General features: G+C 39.0%; 1 protein-coding gene across 2 annotated transcripts in view; it reads right to left on the reverse strand.

The window, feature by feature from the left end:
* Window positions 1-2783: 2783 nt before the first annotated feature.
* Window positions 2784-13175, reverse strand: part of SLC2A9 (solute carrier family 2 member 9) — a gene marked incomplete at both ends in the record, with an annotated part of 99492 nt that continues 89100 nt past the window's right edge. For both annotated transcript variants that reach the window (XM_080639298.1, XM_080639297.1), the window contains one exon: window positions 2784-3041. In XM_080639298.1, coding sequence (XP_080495424.1) covers window positions 2784-3041 — 258 coding nt within the window. The remainder of the gene's footprint in view (window positions 3042-13175) is intronic.

Below are 13175 nucleotides of genomic sequence, written 5' to 3' on the forward strand. Positions count from 1 at the left end.
CAATGCAGTACCAACACATCTGAAGTTTCCTCAGAAGCTTCCACAATGCAAGGCAGAGGAGATTGCAGCCACCTTCCCTGGCCAGTGGGCAGAGCACTGACACATATACACTGGAATTGCTTTTAACCTGTACCATGGGCTACAGCAAACCGCTGGTGAGATGTACAACCACTGTCCAATGGTGCAGCAGCTCCTTTTTCAGCTTCACATAAAGTGCCTGTCTGGAGCATGCCTTTCTCAGGTAGGGCAAGAGAAGGGCAAATGGTTGCAGAAAACAAAAACACAGATCCCTGTTATTAATGATGTACAGACCCCTGAGCTGTACTAGGAAATTCTATCAAGCCATCCTGTTACAAAGACGTTCAGAGCTGGGCTACAAATGCAACTGTAAGCAACTGTAAGATGATTTTATCTTGCTGCAGAAGTTCAATACAACTGCTGTTTCAGGCCAATATGATACTTTATGGAAGTTATCCAATGGCAACATTATCAACAAGTAATGCCTGTAATGTACGTTAATGAAGAGCACTAAGTGCTAAATTCTCCTAGTAATGAGACTAATAATAATGGTTTCCAATCTTGTCACCTTGACTCACATCACATCATGTTAGTGGTCCTAACTGCAGAGTAAGGTAATTCTCAGTCTGAATGAAAGGATCTGATTTTGCTATTCTCACCCTGCAGGCCGAAGAGGAAGTTTCTTCCTGAAATTGTCTACAGGGGTGGCATTCACACTAATTTTTTACCTAGCCATTCACTTAGCAAGCCTCATGTGATGCATGGAATAGGCAACTAAAGCCACTAAAAGAGGACATGTTCATTTGCTAGTTATATAATTTTACAAGTGATTATTAGAAATTATTTTTCTTCAGTTTTCCCATAGTATTTGGTGACTATTGGTATAATTCTGTTTCATTTTGTTTCTTTACAGTAGCTCATATATATATTCATTTCCTTACTTGCTGCTGTACCTCTATCCCAGTAAAACAGCATAAATTCTGGCATAAAGGCTCAAATCAATTTTTTGTCTGTTGCTCAGTAGTGAAATTGCCCTATCGGATCAGCTTACATCGTGCAGTAAGTATGTCACATATAAATTAATCACAGTATAAAATCATATATATAATTTAGCAGTAATAGCTGAACATTAGGATCTCTAGTTTTGATTTACAGTGTAATTTACAGTGTAGAACAAAACAATGAACAGGTCATCACTTGGGGAACTCTTAAAAAAAACCCAAACAAATATTGGGAAAAAATTCTCCATTGTGTCTATGTATATGAATCTAAATATTAATCCATATTTCTCTATTTGGAATATATATTCATATATGTATTTTGTGTATGTGTATATGTGTATGAATATATATGCATTTTTCCCCCAAATCCTCCCAAGTATGAACTTCTGGATTAGTAAATAGAACTTGTGAAAGGAGCTGGCCCTACCTAAATGCTGCACTTGCTTCTTGTGCCTTACTCCTGAGAGCAGCTCTGAAACTTGCTGACTTCTTATAGAAAACAGCTAACTACTTAATTTAAAAGTGCTTATTACCCCCTCAGCATCCAGGTACCTTGAAGAATCAAGAAAACCTATTATCAAAATTACAAACTGGAAAGATGATGTTAATAAAAAAATTCCATGTGGAAGGGAAGGGATCATCTAACTCCCGATAGCCTCCTGAGTCTTTCTTTCATGAAATTAAGCAGGCTCTGAGGACAGTTTTACAAAGCATTAAATAGCTTAGAAACTTAGTAACATAAACTAGGCCTGGAGCTTCAGAATCTAATGCCCAAATGAAAATTAGTGTTCAAACATGAAATAGGCACCCAGATGCCTTTGTAAAGATCTGAGTGCTAAACCATGACATCTACTAGGTCTCAGATAAATTTTGGCTCCTAAGACCTGCTTTAAAAGGAACTTGAAAAGAAAAGCAAAAATAAACCACCAAAAACCCCCAACTCTTGGAACACTTGGTGTTTGAATGTTTTTTTTCACATGCTATACTTTACACATACCATCAGAGTTCTCTGACTTTGCCGTGAGGTTTAGTTTTCTTTTCATATTAAAAATTCTATAGCTATTCTTAAAAAACAATATATATATATATATATCTCCACAGAAATGCATTGCCAGCAAACCCAGAAACCAGAGGCAACTCTATTTTAGTTGATCAGGATTTGCAAGAGAGACAAGGAAACCCATCGTGACCCGAAGCTCGTCATTTGTGGAGAGGTGGGAGATGTTCAGACAAAGCAATTGAAAGTCAAAATAGCTCTAAAGGGAATGGGATGTCAGAGGAATGTCATGAGTCTTCTTTCAAGTCCTCAATTCTCATGTGCATCTTGAAGGACATAATCGGAAATGTGGAGACATGCAAGCCAGTACCATTTCAGGTTTGCCTGCATCAATTTTTAACAGACTCCCATTGGCATCTCTTCCCTTTTCCCTGCCTCTTCCTCCTCCTTGGTGACTGCACACACACCTTCCAGTGAGCACACAAGGGTGCTCAGCCTGCTGCAGTCTATATACCCCATCCTCCCACCACAGCACCTACTGCACAGGTGCCCAAGAAAACCCTGACTTAATCAGCTGCCACTACTCCTTCCTACCATTTCCTCAGTCATCACCCTACCTGCTAATGTATTCACCCGTACTCACTAAAACATATTCAACAAGGAAGCAGTTCATGCTGTCACATACAAAAATATAAGTTGTGCATTGCTATAAATATACTGAATGAAAGAACACGTTTTCCTTCATCCCCTAAAAGAGCATCCTGGGTTTACACAACCCCTTTTTTAGTTTCCCCATTGTCCACTGAAGACGTGAAATTTGATTCTTGTTCTGCACTCGATTTCCTCTCCCCTGAGCAGTGGTTCATTTCTTGCGTTTCTAAAGATACTTTATTCCTTTTGGCAAATGCCTGGCTGATCTCATGAAATGTCTTATTTTTTGTTTCAGGCAACACAAAAAACAGGTAGGTAGCTCCTGCAAAGCAGATGGCAGCAAACACTAGGAAGCAGTAGGTCTGTAAACCACCCTGTGAATAGAAAACAAAGGAGAGGGTCATTACGAAAGTGACAAAACTCAGAGGAAAACCAACACCAGGAATGGTTTGAAAGGATAAGATGGGTGTTATGGAGCAATCTTTAACCAAGTTCAGTAAGTGTTGGTATTTATTGCAAGTCAGTGTTTAGAAGTTCATAAAACACATAAATTGTTAGTTCTTCCAACACTGTCAGTAGCCCATTGATGGAGAAACAGGTTCCTGGCAGACAGGTGCAAGGCTGCAATCTGGATGATGCTGGGAGACACCAGAGTGAATTCAGGCAATGAAGGGTGTGAGAAGAGCAGGTGGCATCAGGGCTCCTGCTACGTGCATGGCTTAGCTGAGCCTTGTGCTACCACAGTATTTCTGGATGTGAGGCAGACGTTTCGCTGGGTTGTTCTGCATACTGTCTTACAGTTTCTAGGTACAAAAAATGAGGCATGACTTTGCAGTGTGGGAAACCTGCCATAGCCAGGGGCATCTGTGTCATAATAGTTAGAAGCTTTGAGATTTGCAAAATAAACAAGATAAAAACCCCAAATGGCAGACATCTGTATAATTTCTAAGGTTACAGGATCTTACAGCAGGAAACAAGTCCATAAAATGCACTTCTTTCATGCTAGAAACTAGTGGATGAATTAACTGAAAATGAAGTACAGACCATATTTGATTATTTGGATTTTACTTCACTGCAAAAAGAGATTAAAGAGGTAAGTGAATTAATAAACTGATTATGAAGGCTCTCACCAATGAGTAGTGGTTGCACTTCACTGAAACATAAGTATTTCTTGCCTAGTGAGTATTAGGTAATTTAATAGATTCCAGCTATGTTTCATTAGTACAGTTTTGAAAACATTTGATAATTACAATATTGCCAGCTGTGCTTTGTTGATCTAGGAAGAAGTTTGGTATTGTGGCTCTAGTGAAGCCACTGCCAGCCCTTGAGGAAACCTCCCTTCCTCTCCTATTGATTTACCTCACTCCGGACACCAAACATCCAATGAACCTGTATTTTTGACTTGTTGTTATTAACAAGGCAGAATTAAAAAGAAAGGGGCATCTCCAGCTCCAAAAAATGGCGACCTTCCCATGGTGCCTTGTGTGAGGTTATGAACAGTGAATATGAGGATACCCGGACCACTCACTCATCACTCCAGTTGTTGCAAGGCAGGGGTTACCATAGGGAAAATCACTCAGGACAGAGGAAGCAGGTATAGCTTCCTATATATGTATATTTACAGTTGCCATTAAAGGTACGTATCTGAAACAATTACGACAGAGGTAGACAATGATGTAATACTGACATATTTTTAACAGACTCCCATCATCGTTACCTATGCCAGCCCTACACTGCAGGCTGGTTAAGCTACCTGCTTTGACAGCTCAGGATGCATGCAATTCCTAGGACTACTTTTATGCTTCACTTCTCAGTATACATCATATATGGTATGGAAGAAGAACACGAATTCGTGTGTGGAACAAGACAGAAAAAGCCCTTTTCTGTAGCTGCTTTTTAATACCATAGTTGATTGCCAGCCTGCCTAATCACAATGTTTTCCATGGATAATTCACTACCTAGTTCAGCCCTTCAACTCCCGTCTCTCATAGGAAAAGCTGGAAAGTGCATCCTCTGATAGTGATTATGGACTCTTTGGATCATCAATTTTTTTTTGTTAAATCCTAGAAGCATGAACTCCTGAACAATCTGACAATCACAAGCCAAGAGCATGGGTGATGAGGGGGAGGATAATATTCTGGCATGGCAACAGATACGACTTTCAAGCTTATACAGAGGCAGAAGCAAACGGATTTAGTAGACAGGAAAAAATAACTTCACAGTGCCTCATAAATCATCTTGTCATGTTAAGAACTCAGATTTTGCACCTGCATCTTCTGCATTTGAAATTGTTGTTCAGCTGAATGGTAGAGGATTTTTATACATTTTATGCTTCTTGGCATTATTTCACTAACTACATGGGATAGAATCCATAGGGTTCAAAAACTTGTATCCACCTGAAGAGTAGGTTGACTCTTAATAAAAAATATCATATCCAAACAGCTGGAGGGGTGGGTTAAAAGGAAGGGAAGGGCGGGGGAAGGAGCAAGAGCAAGCCAATTCAGAATGAAAATTCTAACTAAATACAGAATAAATTCAAGGAAAATACGCGGTTTCTGTTACTTCTCAGCTTTCCCACGTAAGATGGGTTACTTCCTTACACTCAGCTCCTAGCAGCATTACATCAACTCTGGCCACGCAGGAGGCACTGAGCCAGCCTCATCCAGCCCCCCCACCACATTCACTCAGGCAAGTCTCTTCATCCTGCCTGCATATACTGCTCAGGCTCAGAACAAGCTGCCACCTTCACAAAGGTGCTTTTCCTCCTCCAACACCAGTCTTGCCAGAGCTAGGAACACGCATCTTTAGTAATACCTGAAGCCAAGCTTTTACATATGAGCTTAGATACCAAAAGGTTAGAAGGAAGACAGAGCAAAGCACTACAACAGTCTGTGCTTCGTGGTTATTTTCTCTGAACATTTATTCAGTACACCCTCCCACATGGACATCCAAGGTTCAAAGTTGCCCAAAGTTTCAGGTGGTTTCCTAAATAACAACAGCTTTGTCTCTTGATAGGCTTATAGATATTCATTCAGAGTCAAGGTCAGAGACATAGCTGAAGATCCTTGAAAGGTCATGTGTGAGTTATTGAAGGTCATCTGCCCATCTAGGTACACAGGTCTGCAAGAAAACAGCAGACTCTCTTGAGGAAAGCACCTTGGGTATCTGCAGCCTGTTCTTAGTCAGCAGGCTAATAAAACCTCTCCAAAGCAGGATTTACATTGGATTTTTCAAGGTGAGGGCTATCGCTGTATGTGATATTCAAAAGTTAAGCATAGACTATTAAACACATCACCATCTATTTTCATACCAGCATTCTAAGGAGGCTATTTAAAACACAGCACTTCTGAAAATGTCCTGCCAGCTGAATCCTGAATTACTCATTTCTACCGTCTCTTTTCTGGAAACAATTTACCTAAGCCATGCATGCAATTACCACAAAAAAGAATCAAAGTCAAAGGGCTCAGGAAATTACCCCAAATCAGATACCAGGCATGGCAAGCAATCAAACCCCAACTTTTAGGATGAGATGTAGATACACAAGCGAGGTGTGTGAATAAGTAGGTGCAGCCCAGACACATTTTCTTAAGCAAAGAGGTTAACAAACATATTCCCAGCTCGTGTAGGGCTGCTATATATATTAGGTAGAATACACAGGCATTTCCTTCACGTCTCTTTAAATAAAATAGCAAAGAATACTTAACTTTGAAAGTAATTAAATAATACTTTTTAATTTTAACTATAAATAAACTTGAAGTGCTGAGAATGAATGAGCAGAAGAGCTCATTTTTTCAAGCTAAAAAGCTGAAACAAATAAAAACCTGGGCATTGGAATGATCAGATTTCTGGTTTTGATTAAAAAAAAAAAAATCAACAATTTGCCACTTCTAAAGTCTACCAGTTGAAAACAGTCTTCCTGCTAATAGCTTACATGCTGTGAGCACCACAGTCTGGAAAAATACAGAAGTAGTTGAGTGCTGTTTAATGATGGCTGCTTACTGACTTAACTCATTCTGTAGCAAAGGTTAAATTCAAAGTAGGACTGTGGTACTGAAACCAAGAAAACAGATATTCTAGGGCAGATACAGCAAAATAAATAGAAAATGGACAAATTCTGAATCAGACTTAGCAAGCTTAACAAATTAGTATTTTTAAAACAGAACTTTGAGCTCTTCCCACAGAATCATAAAATGTGATTCTAAATTCTCAACTTGCAATGTCACAACCCCTTGCCATTGGCAATGGGTGCTTGCATTTGGAAGTTGCCATGAAGATTAGAGTCATGAAATGAGGGTCAAACTAGATTTTGAATTGGCAATGTCAAATGATTACGGTTAGAGGTCTCACTAATACGATCAGCAGCAAAATAGTTATTCATGTGGACATTTGACTTTATTTATTTTGCTTCAAATTAAAATAACACACTGAAACAAAGGGACGAGAAAGCTTGTGTCCTTTGCCTCTTGTTCTTCTTCAGTTTCAAACATAATTTAAGGTTCTGCTGAAAGTGCAGGACAATGAAGAAGGACAGAGCGCTAAAATATAATGCATGAAACATATTTCTTAAGTGAAAAGTAGAGACATTTTTAGACATGAAATTTCATTTCAAACCTGAACCTCACAAAGTCACTATACCCTCATAAAAAAGATAACAGATCCTTGTATTTTATACTTAAAATGGATTGCTTCTAATAAAGAGCATTTTTTTCTCATACCAACCTTCTGATAGCCTGCATTTCATTTTCTCATCTTTGAGGTGATTTTCACCCATTTTCCTTAATACAGGTGCACTGTAGTTACTTTAAACATCAGAGGTACTCGCAAAAAATAGCTTGGCTGCAGGAATCTATGCACAGTCTGCTGTGCAAAACTTTTATTGAAATTCTTCTACTGCATAATAGAAAAAGTCAGGGGGTAAGGAAATAATAAGAAAAACCAAAGACCAGGCAAATGAGTGTTTGTGCACAAGAAAGAAAATCCCAAGTGTAAAAATAAGGAAGAGCCTTTCAGTATCTGAGGGGGGCCTACAAGGATGCTGGGGATGGACTATTCATCAGGGACTGTACTGACAAGACAAGGGGTAACGGGTTAAAACTTAAACAGGGGAAGTTTAGATTGGATATAAGGAAGAAATTCTTTACTGTGAGGGTGGTGAGGCACTGGAATGGGTTGCCCAGGGACGTTGTGAATGCTCCATCCTTGGCGGTGTTCAAGGCCAGGTTGGATGAGGCCTTGGGTGGCATGGTTTAGTGTGGGGTGTTGGAACTAGATGATCTTAAGGTCCTTTCCAATCCTAAATATTTTATGATTCTAACAGCCTCCCGTAACAAGTATAATGACTCAGAAGTATTACTTCACAGGCAAAAATAAGTTGGTTTCTGAAAGGGAAGAAAATAAACATGTATACAGGTCTTTGCTTCGTACTAGTAAGAAATCTTGTAGCACTTGTATCCCATGTGTTCATTGTTTGAATTTTCTGAGAACAAAAATATTAATACAATTTTTTATTTTAAAGGTTTTCCTAATGTTTCCTATCACTCAAAATATGCTATCACCTTGTTGGGTGAACTTTCCTGTAAAAACGCACAGGAGGGAGGCACATTGATGGGGTGCAAAAAGACAGTGCCAAAACTGTCCATCAGTTTCTCAGATATTATTGTAGCTTGCCCCAAGTCTAATGACTTCTTTGTCCACCATAAAAACACATGTTTTCCATTGCCACTGGTTTTCCAGTGAGCCCGACAGGAATTAGAGAGGTCATTTCTGTCAGGCGCTTGGTTCCCCCGCCTGAAGAGCCAGACACCTATAAAAAACTTCAGCTTTTTATGCAAATCTTCACTAAAGTCTGATTGTTCACCTCTGGAACCTCCAGCACGATAGTAATCTGTTTTATCAACATGCCCCAACTTCCAATTACAGGGAAACAATGCAAAAAAACCAGATGATGGAGCACAGATGTAACTATTGCGACTTTGTAAAATCAAGCTGGTTTTTTATAACTGGACAAAATGTTCAAACTGCACTGTGACATTTACTAGTCTCTGCAAAAATGATATATTCTACACTATTGCTCTGCCAGAGAGCTGCAAAGCATCTTACAATTTATTACTATTATTGCCTCAGTCTTGCTGCAATAATCCTGCAAGAGAATGATGCCTTTTTATCCCATTTTGGGATAACACAAGTTTCTCCAGTGGCAGAAGTAAAAGACGGGAAAAATCCCTGCAGCGTTAAGGACTGTGTGTAGGCCCAGCAAGGTGAAAAAGAGGTTTCTCCCATTTCTAAATGAGCCTCATTGCTGTCCTATATTTTTTTTTTTTACCTAGGAAACAATAGCAGCAATTCAGTTCTTTGCCATTTCGATAGGGAGCTGCATTATTTCCTAGTATAACCATGCAGAGAGATTTGAAGACCTCCACTGATCACTTCCCCAACACTTCTAATGATTTAAAATCTTTCTCTTTGCTTGCTGCAGATAAGTAGCCCCAGGGTGCCAAAGGTAAAAGTCAAACCCCAGCTGGGAGTAAAATCAGCTTTCTACTTACCGGTCATGTAATCATAATTGGGTATTCCTCTGCAATCCCTGGTTATTGGAAACATTTTTATTAGGAGGAAAGTCTGAAGATAAGTTGTTCTAGAAAATTACTAATGGGATAGAGAGAGAACCAGAGGAGCAGTAAAGATGAAGCTGGTCTCTGTGGGGCAGAAAGGTGGAAAAGGAGGTCTCTGGGTGGTCAAGTTTGGGATGGAACAACCAGGCAGAGGTTTCCCCTGCTAAAGCACACTCATCAGACTGAAGGTCAGTTGAATGAGGATGGCAAAAAAGGGTACAAACCAGAGACAAACATAAGCTCAGCCAGATGCTATCGCCATAACCCAGGGAGGGGGAGAAAGTGCCTGGAGCAATGGGATGAGCAGCAACAAAAGTAAAATGAGGGATATTTCCAGAACCAGGTACAAACCCCCAAGAACACACATGGTGGATAAAAAGGACTAATTTCTTTAGTTCCAATCTGGCTTACATCTGCTTCCAATCTGTTACTGGGAAAGGAAAGCACATATTCTACAATAATATGTAGTATATCCATGCTAAGATTCAAATTTCAGTAAAATATATGACAATTTAAGTATTTATTGAATATGCACTGAATATACAGCTTAACTTTGACGCTGAAAAAGATTCTGCAGAGTCTTCCAGAATGAGAAAGTATTATGACAGAAATTTATAAGAAATAAAGACTCTGATGGTTGAAGGATGAATTTAGTTAAATTTAAAACAGAAATAGATGCAATTGTTAATTCATCAATACCTTATTAAGAAGTATGAAACCCACTGGAAAACTTCAGCAGTTACTGAATACTGTACATATGAGACACACTCTAGTGCAATTAGGAAATACTTCTGTAGAAGTAAGTGATCTTTGATGACTTGTACCTTAAATCAGACACGAATATATAGGTTCCTCTGGTCATATTTGTTGGGGTTTTTTTGTTTGCTCATGTTGCTGTATTTTTGCTTGTTTGTGTTGGGTTTTTTTTACTTGTTTGATTGATATTTTGTTAGTTTGTTTTAATAAGTCACTGTTGCCAAAAGGAAAATGACCTATTTCTTCTCATTATCCATGAAGGAGGAATAGATGAACTAGTAATAAGCTAACAGAAGGATGAGTAAGATAACCTTGAAGGCCTTCAGGTCAGAGATTCCTCAAATTTCCAAGGATGCTTGATTCTTGCCCAAGTTGTTCTAAAGTTCACAAGAAAATAATCGATCTTTTCTCCCTCCTCAGTTGTTCACAGTTCACTTTTCCTTTCTCAAATCTTTTCTACAGACAGAATATTTTTAAGTTTGCTTTCTCTCACTTCAAGTTCATTGCAATTTTTGCTGTTACTTCCTCTACATTTTCTTGCCTTTTTTCAATATTATTTAGCCCAAACCATCAATACAATATTCCTATTCCTACTATGCTGTCACCATTTCCAAGGAGAGAAGTAATTGCAGTTGTCTTCTACTTTTTTTTTGGTGTTTGGATTCTTCTGCCACCACAAGCTGCAGCAGCCCTTCTAGCAGTGACACTGATGCATCACAGTAACAACCACAAAAAAGGCTTTAAGGAGCCTTAAAGGAGTGTGTACAGTTAATGAGAGACAATTCCTGCTCTTAAGGCTTCAAAATGGCAATAAACTAATAGAAAACAAGGAACACAGATGCCAGCTAGCCCATTCTCATTATTAAGGTAGCCTCAGTTCTTGGCAAACATCTGTCTGCCTGTCTTTTATATTTCTCCAGTAATGAACACGCTACAACTTCTCCACACATCATTACACAGTTACACCATTCTCATGATTAAAAGCTTCCCTAATATCGTTCCTGATGCAGTTATCAGGTCTCAACTCAAGATAAAGAAAGAATGGGAAAGCAAATGCAAGTGGATCTGACATCCCTGGAAACTTTCTAAACTAAGATGGGTATCAAAGCACATCCCTGCTAGTGGCTTTATATGAACGAACTCTTTGCGATGCTTCGTTACTGCAGAGGACCTTGTGCTGGACCTCATTAAATGCAAACTTTGCATTCACTGTAGTAATCAATAAAAGACTCAATCAAATACAACAAAAATTTGATGAAAAGGTTTCATTATGCTTCATGAGGGTTGCAGAAGCCTGAAAAACAATGCTATGCTCATATCTGACAGGCTCAAAAGCCAGCTGGGATGGTGAAACATGCAGCTAAGGAGCTGGATCCTCTGACTGCTGTCACTATTCAGCTCTGAACAAATGAACAGGCTGCTGGACATGGTGCAGACAGCAATAGAGTAGCATTCTCTGTTTTAAAAACACATACTATAGTCTCCTAAGTGTTTTACTCTCTCTGTACAACCACAACTAAAAGGAGTACTGCATCACCAGTGCCATCATTTGACTTTCTGAATGAATCGAATACTTTGTGCTTGGTCTTGCAGGTTAAGGCATGGTATCTGAATCTGGTACCTCTGCCCTTGATTACAGTCATAAAGACTGGACCAGTAAACACTACTGTATCCAAGCACTCTGTTGAAAGTGAAACATATTCTTTCCAGATGAGCAGGAATGCAAATTTAAATTACTCGCCTTTCAAGACCCTCTTCTGAGAAGAGATTTAGGGGCATATGAAACCCCAGTCTGACCTGGGGTTTGGAGAAGTAGGGAGAGATGAAGCATCATTGCTGGAGATTGGGTAGTGCTAATATAAAAAGGGAACTACAGGCACTAATATTGTTCCTAATGTGTCCGTATTTAGTAATCAAGCATCTCAGTGCAGGAAAACAGCTTTGCATAATTTCCAGACTAACACCCTTCTCACTGACAGTGATAAAGATCCTCTTAACTGACTTTGACCTTAAAGAATACTTATTCTCATGTCCACTAAACAAACATTCACACTTTCATAGTGTAGAATCACTTTCCAGGAAAGAAAGTTAAGGTTTGATATGTCAGGCTGCACGTGCTGGAACAACAGCCAGGAAACTTAAACCACACAATCTATTATCCTGGGAAAAACAGAAGCCACATAACCACTGCTGTAATGAGTCTAATTTAAGAGGCTTGCAAGTGCAAGTCTTGATTAAAACTGCATATTGCTAGGAAGAAAGCTCACAGAACACAAAAAAGAGACCTTCAAAATTTTCCTTTATGCTGCCTATAAACAGGTACGCTTTTGTTCCCGTGTAAAAATCTCGTTTCTTTTATTAAATCTCTGTGTGAATTCTAGTCAAAGACTAATCGGTGTCACGGATTAAGCTTCTTAGCAACCTGGAGGGTTTAAAAATATACCTGCAATGTAATTATTGAAAAGAATGCTTCAGTCTAACCACACAGATGAATGTATTACATGTAATGAATTTAAAACTTATATGTTCTTTCCCCCCCTAGAATTTCCATTGGCTAAACCAAATTATGGAATGAAGTACTCATTATTCTGCTAGTGCTACCCATTCTAGTCAGTGTATTTAACCTGAAAATCTGACATATTCAGGTTTTTATTCTGAGATGTGATTTATATATCATTATAAATGAGATTAGAACTGAGACGTATCTGAGGCATTTAAATGGGAAATCCCCAGTGACAAGGAAGACCTCCATGTAATGTCTTGGTGAAGGTGGGCTTCCTGCTCCCCTTGCTGGGGACACTGCTTTTTTTACCCCCAGCATGAAACATCTTCACAGTGACTCACTGCTACAGGAAATAACAGTAGCATCATTGCTACTCATGCTCTCATCTAAATGGTATTAGTATTTTTCTCAAGAAGAAACTAAAGCAACTGGTTGCCTCATATGAATTTCTGCAGACTATTAATATCATTGATCTGTAATGCATAGGGTGAGAAGTGTCCTAGCTACACCTTCAGATCTATCAGGAAGAACCATCTGGCTGCTGCTTGCTTATTCTGAAATATGGTAGAGCTTGAATACAAACAACTCCACTATTACAAATATTTTGCACTCTCATATGTACACAAAGGTCATTATAC

The sequence above is a fragment of the Psittacula echo genome (assembly GCF_963264785.1).
Source record: "Psittacula echo genome assembly, chromosome: 1".
Taxonomy (NCBI): domain Eukaryota; kingdom Metazoa; phylum Chordata; class Aves; order Psittaciformes; family Psittacidae; genus Psittacula; species Psittacula echo.